The sequence below is a fragment of the Trichechus manatus genome, unplaced genomic scaffold (assembly GCF_000243295.1).
Source record: "Trichechus manatus latirostris isolate Lorelei unplaced genomic scaffold, TriManLat1.0 scaffold00035, whole genome shotgun sequence".
Classification (NCBI taxonomy): Eukaryota; Metazoa; Chordata; class Mammalia; order Sirenia; family Trichechidae; genus Trichechus; species Trichechus manatus.
The window spans coordinates 13,819,781-13,826,945 of record NW_004443971.1 but is presented as its reverse complement, the minus strand read 5'-3'; the positions used below and the strand labels follow the sequence as shown (position 1 = coordinate 13,826,945).

At 39.9% G+C, this 7,165-nt stretch overlaps 1 protein-coding gene across 2 annotated transcripts in view; it reads left to right on the top strand.

Annotated features, from left to right (window-relative positions):
• LOC101342161 (protein phosphatase 1 regulatory subunit 12B) overlaps window positions 1–7,165 on the top strand; it is a 108,361-nt gene that overhangs the window by 78,710 nt on the left and 22,486 nt on the right. Inside the window, exons 4-8 of one of the 2 annotated variants that reach the window (XM_023730338.1) lie at window positions 1,050–1,209; window positions 2,675–2,819; window positions 3,885–3,959; window positions 5,991–6,070; window positions 6,764–6,903. In XM_023730338.1, the coding sequence (XP_023586106.1) occupies window positions 1,050–1,209; window positions 2,675–2,819; window positions 3,885–3,959; window positions 5,991–6,070; window positions 6,764–6,903 (600 nt within the window). Of the gene's footprint in view, window positions 1–1,049; window positions 1,210–2,674; window positions 2,820–3,884; window positions 3,960–5,990; window positions 6,071–6,763; window positions 7,002–7,165 lie in introns of those variants that run through there. The other variant, XM_023730337.1, reaches the window with a different exon arrangement.

Genomic DNA, 7,165 nt, shown 5'->3' with positions numbered 1-7,165 from the left:
AATCACTTACCCCTTCATCCCATCAGTCTCCCCGAATCAGACAGACAGTTCTTAGGTAGGTCACGCATTCTCATTTTAGAAATGTGCTGGGAGGGAGCTGACCAAGCACAGATAAAGGCTGCTAATGGGTATACAACTCTTTGAATGAATAAGTTTGATTTGGGACATTTCATTATTTTATATAATGGTGAATATCCACCCTCCTCCCCTTCAGCAGCACAGATGCTGGAGAGTTGTTGACTAAAGAGAGAAATCTCTGGGGTTTCTCTGTAATGTTTCTAAGGGAAACAAAATCTAATCCTTTAGAAGCAAGCTGGTTTTTAACTGTGTATTATCTTCCTACCTGCGTATTACCTACATGTGTGTTGGTGTGGGACTCACCTCCTCTGGACTGTATAGCTCCAGTCAGTGTATTTTCCCACATATATAAATGAATGATAGAGGTGGTTTGTTTTTAAAGGTATATCATACCTGAAACAAAGATTTTTTATCCCAGTCTTAGGGTGTAGTGAGTGGAAAACAACAGACAAGTACCCAGGACATCAGAGTTCTAGTGCCAGCTCTGTCAAAAATGTGTTTTGTGGCTTTGAGCAAGACATTTAACGTATGTTTATTACCTCATCTGTTAAGTGGGGATAATAATATCTGTTATGATTACAGTAAAATAAAATAGTATAACATGCAAAAGGACTTTGAAAAGTATTTGTTGTAGTTAGGTGCCGTGGTTGCTCTGTATAAATATTATAATGTAAAAATTGTGTCCCCTTTGATCTTTATGTTCTATTGAAAACAATTTTAGATGTGTTCTCCTAATGGCTCTGCAATTGCATAATGTTTAACCACACGATTTAACTCCAGTAAGACCGCTAATGTGTATACAGGTGCCATTGCTCTTCTAAATGAAGAGTAAATTTGATGAATATACAACTTGACAACTGAACTGTTGATTGTAGTTGTATTTATGATGTGTTTTGAATCTATGTAAAATATCATGCCAGACTTAAGTGGACCTTTAGTAATGCTGGCTATCTGGTGTCTGGTTTCTGTAGGAGTTGATCTAGAGCAGTCAAGAAAAGAAGAAGAACAACAGATGTTGCAAGATGCTCGCCAGTGGCTCAACAGTGGGAAAATAGAGGATGTGAGGCAGGCTCGCTCAGGGGCCACAGCCCTCCATGTGGCTGCTGCCAAGGGCTACTCTGAGGTTCTCAGGTATTGTCCATTTACTTCAATCAGAAGTTTGGTTGACTGGGAGAAGTTGAGTTGGGTTTTGGAAGCAGGGGATGAATTAAAATCTCAGCTATGGTGTGCACCCTTTTTTTGTTGGTTTCCTCTCTGATCTTGTAATCTTCTCCCATTTTGCTAGTATTCATCTGTGGGTTGTCCCCTTCCTTCTCACTGAGATGTATGATGTGAAACAGAGTTGAGGCACACTGGCCTAGAAGGTGACTTTACAAGACTTCTTCCAGCTCTGTGATTCATCATTAATCTTCCTGCAGCCTCCTTCGTTTGTGACCTGTAATACAGGACAGACTTGTGATCATTCTGGTCCTCTTTGGATGTGGATAATTTCTTTGGGCTCATTAGGTTAATTATACAAACCCTGACTGTTCAATCTGTAATTTGGGTATATAGTCAAATTTATATGAGGGACTTAGATTCTACTTCTCTACCCGTAAGGGGCCCTGGTGGCACAGAGGTTAAGCTCTTGGCTGCTAACCAAAAGGTCAGTAGTTTGACCCCCCCAGCCATTCTACAGGAGAAGGATGTGGCAGTCTGCTTCTGTAAAGATTTACAGCCTTGGAAACCCTATGGAGCAGTTTTGCTGTGTCACATAGGGTCACTATGAGTCTAAATCAACTTGACGGCAATGGGTTAAGTCTACCTGTTCCACTTTTCCTCATGTGCATACGTGCTTTATGTAGCTCTTGGTGCATAATGCTGACAGGCTGTCCTAAATAACAGAGGTTGCTAGAAGCATTGTATTTAGAGTTGTATTTGGACTCTTCCAGTGCTTCATATTCCACCTACTGTGGGGTTTCCGGTAGGTGTGGCAGCATGTTGGTATTCCATTTCTGCCTGAGAATGATGTTCACATTCTGCTCAATTCTTGGAAAGTGTCTGGAGGCCCATGATATAGATAGCCTCAACCAGCCCAGATGCAGTTTGTGCCCTCCGGAGTCATCAGGGTTCAGGAGTCACCATCTTCCTCCTCCATGCACACAAGTTAGACTATAGCTTTATAGTTAGCAAAAACCCCTCGCAGATACTTTTGCAGAGGGGGAGGTACGAGAAGCTACAATAAACATGTGTGTACTAGAAAGGCTGGAAAGCTACTTGTAATAAGAGTTGTGTGATTTGGCTAATTGAATTAGGCTTTGGTTAATCTCAGGTATCAAAGACACACATCTTTCCATGCACCCCTCTTTTATGGTGTAACATGGATGTATGTAGGAAACACCATGTGACCTTTTGGAGAAGATAGGTAAATCTCACCTATGATTGGTCCTCATAGTAATAACTGTGAAACCTGAGCTGTGCCTTAGAGGGCAGAAATAATTACAGGCCCCCTGTGATTCCGTGCCCAAATCCTGAAATATCAGTTGAATAATGGTTTATTTGGCAGAAAACTGTACTACAGAGGAGATAAATGTCTTGTGTGGGGTTTTCTTCTTAGACTTTTAATTCAGGCTGGCTATGAACTCAATGTTCAGGATCATGATGGCTGGACCCCCCTCCATGCTGCTGCACACTGGGGAGTGAAGGAGGCTTGCTCCATCCTGGCAGAAGCCCTCTGTGACATGGATGTCAGGAACAAACTGGTTAGTGAGCCTGACCCTCTAAAGGGGCGAAGAGATTGGTGACTGGGTCTCTAGAACAAAAGGTTTAAAGTCTATTAATTGACCAGCCTAACTGCCCTGGGGAAATATACTTCACTGGTAGCAGTGGTGCTGTATCCCTTTGGCTCCCCCAGTTATCAAAAGAGATTTATTTACTATGTATGATAAAACTCCACTAGCCTTCTGATTCTACTTATGTTGACGCCTCTAAAACAAAAACAGGAAAACAAAGATACTTGCCAAATGTTTTGCCCTTGCAAAAATGAGTTTCAGAGGAGCCTACGGCCATTGTCTGTAGTGAAATGTGAAAGATTTTATTTTACTATTTAATTCAGAAACTTAACAGCCAAGCTGTATTCATATTGAGTCATTAAAAAACATTTTAATGACAAAGATCCTTGAGTGTGGCTGAAAACAGTCTCATTTCAAGCAGCTTAGAAGCCCTGGAACCCCATAGCCTACAATTTTCTAGGAATCCAGAGATGTAGCCTTTTAATTAGTCAGCGTTCTTACCTGCCTCGCATTTCTCCTGATCCCAAGTGTCATTCTTAGACTATGGGTCAGGCTCCTTAATTGTGCTGATGTTTCCTAAAAGAGATGACCTCCATCTCTGCCCTTCTCTCACTTAAAGGAAGATGATCCTTATGACTTAGTCTTCAGTGCACAAGCACTGTGGACCTCCTTCTGAAGTTTTTAAGAGCCCCTTATTGAATTTATCATGACAATTAAGACCATTTTAGAAGAAGCACAAGCAAAGATTTCAATTGATTATTTGCCAAGAGTCAGTAAACATTAAAAATGTTGTGGTTTCTTCAGTACTGTTTTGCAGAATATAGTGCTCTGTATTTAAAGGATTTGCTCTTTCACATTATGTTTCCTCTGTGGTGAATGAAGGCATTATCATCACGTAGGGTAGATTAGTCAGAGAAGCCTCTATCACTGGAATCAAAGGCAGAAAGTGACTATAGAGTACCTACCTGATAAAGTACAGTCACTTGACTGCTGCTGATTTTTTATCGGTTGTGGTGCACCTTTTTTCTCTGCCAGGGCCAGACCCCATTTGATGTGGCTGATGAGGGTCTCGTGGAGCACTTGGAGATGCTCCAGAAGAAGCAGAAGATGGTAAGTCTCTGTTGATGCTTTTAAGGCTTTTGGAACAGTTTGCAATCCACTTGGTATCTTAATCATTGGCTTTCTTAGTTATGTATGTCTCTGCTGAGAGCCGAAATGGACATATCTGCATTCCAGAGATGATAATTGTTCCTCTCAGGGACGACCAACAGTCTGTTAGAAGAAAACATCCCGGAAACCATTGCTGTTAAAGTTTACTTATTGTAAGATAGCCTTCACACAGCTAAAGGTTAAAAGAAAAAACACCTAACTAACTAATAATTACGCTTGAGTTCTAGAAAATGAGTATATGTTCAAATCAGAGTTTTTTCTAAACAAGGGCTACCAGAGTAGAAGATACCACATAGCATTTTATTTCTCATTGATTAAAAGGATGTATTTATTTAAAGTACATGCATTGATTAGAGAGAAGAATACATTTCTGTTTTGAAAAATATACAGACACACAAAACCAAAGCTATCATTTGGTGTTGGACAGTACTTGGTCAGTGATTTATACTTATTCCAGATTCATCAAGCATCCAGAATTCAGCCTTCTTCCTCCTCCTCCTCATTTGGAATCTTGTTTGTTTGTACATGCCATTCTGCTTAGTGCTATATAGGAAAACTATGTGAACATGGCACCCATGTACAGACTGCAGAATGGAAAAACCCACCGAGTATACAGATGGACAGTGAATGATTGACATTTTCTACCCTAAGGAGGATGAGTAATCTGGGCAAGGAGAATAAAGATCAATGACATTAGAGGCTTGAGAATTCCCTGTTTTATCAGGGTGTGACAGAGAAAAATGGTTGACTTTCCTTTCTTTTTTCCTTTTGCATGTGTTGTGGCTCAGGGCATGTGAACTTAAATTTAGGGTAAATGTAGGAAACTTAGAGCAGTTTTAGATGGCAGAACTACGTAGCTCAGTGATGAGACAAATCAACCATATCTAACCTCATGTGTGTTCAGCCTCGTATCTGGACTGGTGAAGCGAAAATTCTTGTACTTCAGGGCTCAGTGGGAAAATCGAACACATAATGTTTAAACAATAACAACTTAGAGTTCATTTTGTTTTCTTTGACAAACGACCAGGATCACTAAAGATAGGACAGACAGGACTTTCTAAATACAGTACCAGTGCTACTATTTAACAAAGTAGCCCTCCTAATACAAGATGTATACTTTGTATAGATTCTTTTTTTTTTTTTTAACTTTTTATTCTGAAATAATTTTTAGACTCCACATAGAAGCTGCAAAAATCGTACAGAGAGTTCTCATGTATACTTTACCCAGCATAGTTAGGTTTTTACATATAAATTTCATCTTCACTAAATAATATTTCTACCCTAATGGGACTGGTGTTTATCTCTGCCCCTCCATAACTTTGAGGTTCTGGGGACTGGGACTGGGAAATGCAGTCAAGTCAATTCCGACTCATAGCGACCCTATAGGACAGACTAGAACTTCCCGATACGGTTTCCAGCGAGCAGCTGGTGGATTTATACTGTGGACTTTTTGGTTAGCAGCCGTAGCTCTTAACCACTTCACCACCAGGGCTCCCCTTTGAGGTTCAGGAATATAAATACGTCTTGTCTGGAACATGCATCTAAATGCCATGCAGTTTTCTCTAAGCGCTTATTTCCCATTCTGTCTTTTCTTTAGAACGATTGCAAACATATTTCAGTATATGGATCACGAAGAATTCTTTCAAAGTTCCTTTTGGCTTTTTATCCTTTAGAAGCTAAGCTTTATTAAAAGAGTGGGTTAGGATGTTTGTTAGGGGTAGTTTTATTGAAGTTCTAACACTGTGTTTTTTCTCGGCTACCTTGGTGAAGATTTTTCTCTCTCATTCTCTTCTAAGGAGACCCAACTGATGTGTTTCTCTTATTCTCAGTGCCTCCATCCTCTGGTGTTAGTCCTGTCTTCTTCAAACGGACAGTACCAATTTGAGTTCTACTCATTGTTGCTGTTTTTTTGTTTTGCTTTGTTTTAACAGTAGTCAAGTTCCCTTTTCTCTCTGTTTTCTCAATTTCCAGCTTCGAAGTGAAAAAGAGACACGAAATAAACTCATTGAGTCAGACCTGAACAGCAAATTGCAGAGTGGACTCTTTAAGAAGTAAGACATTTGGGGCTTGAGAAGTGGGATGACCTCTGCTGTATGTGAGTGTGTAGGTGTGTGTGACATACTTAGCTTGAGAATTCTTGTAGTAAGGAAACTCTGTATTTGCCGAATGATCTTTAATCATGTGGGAATGCTTGAGGGGCAAGGAGGTGGCACTGATACATGGGGTAGACTCTGAGGATGGCTGAAAGTGTTTTAAACTTAGAAATTAATTGAGAATGTGTGCAGCGTTTCTTTTTTTTCTAGCTTAGGGGATCTTAGGCTCAACTGCTCCCCTTACTATACTGTTAAGTTCTGTGAACTCAGGGACCATGTCTGTTTTGTTTACCACTACACCATTGCCTAACATGATTCTTGGCATGTAATAAGTACTCAGTACATATTTGTTAAATGCATTTTTTGAATATTTACCTGCCCTATCATCATCAAGATGCATAGACCTCTTTTTTTCTGTGGATTGGACAAGCCAGATCTCCTTAAGTCATATTCTGGAGTCAAACCTAAACCTCAGTCTGCAGAAAACCAAGGATTCAGAACAACACAGTTATAAAGAAGGATTTGAATATGTTTCTCTTACTCCTACGTAAGATTTATAGACTCATTCTCCTTCTTACACTTGATTGTCAGCAAACTTAAGAAATTGTTTGTCATTTCTGAATTTCACTCAAATTACCATCTTTATTTTAGCAAGGAGAAGATGCTCTATGAGGAAGAGACACCCAAGTCCCAAGAAATGGAGGAGGAAAACAAGGAATCCAGCAGCTCCAGCTCAGAAGAGGAGGAAGGTGAAGATGAAGTTTCTGAGTCAGAAACTGAGAAGGAGGCAGGTAATGCAAAGATGTTCATAGCAAAAATCCTTCGATTTTTATAGCATGAGGAGATTATTGCTTGTCAAAGAGACAGCCAGGCCTTAGAGCACTCCAAAAAGGACTTCAAATTTAGTTTTCAAGGATGAGATATCAAGTTGCTACTGAAAACTTAGTTGTATGAGCTCTGAGCTATATTAGATTATATTTACCAGTTTCTGTGTAGCCATATGATAAGATGCACAAAAAATTCTTGTGTGAGGGAGCCAACTGTCTTGACCTC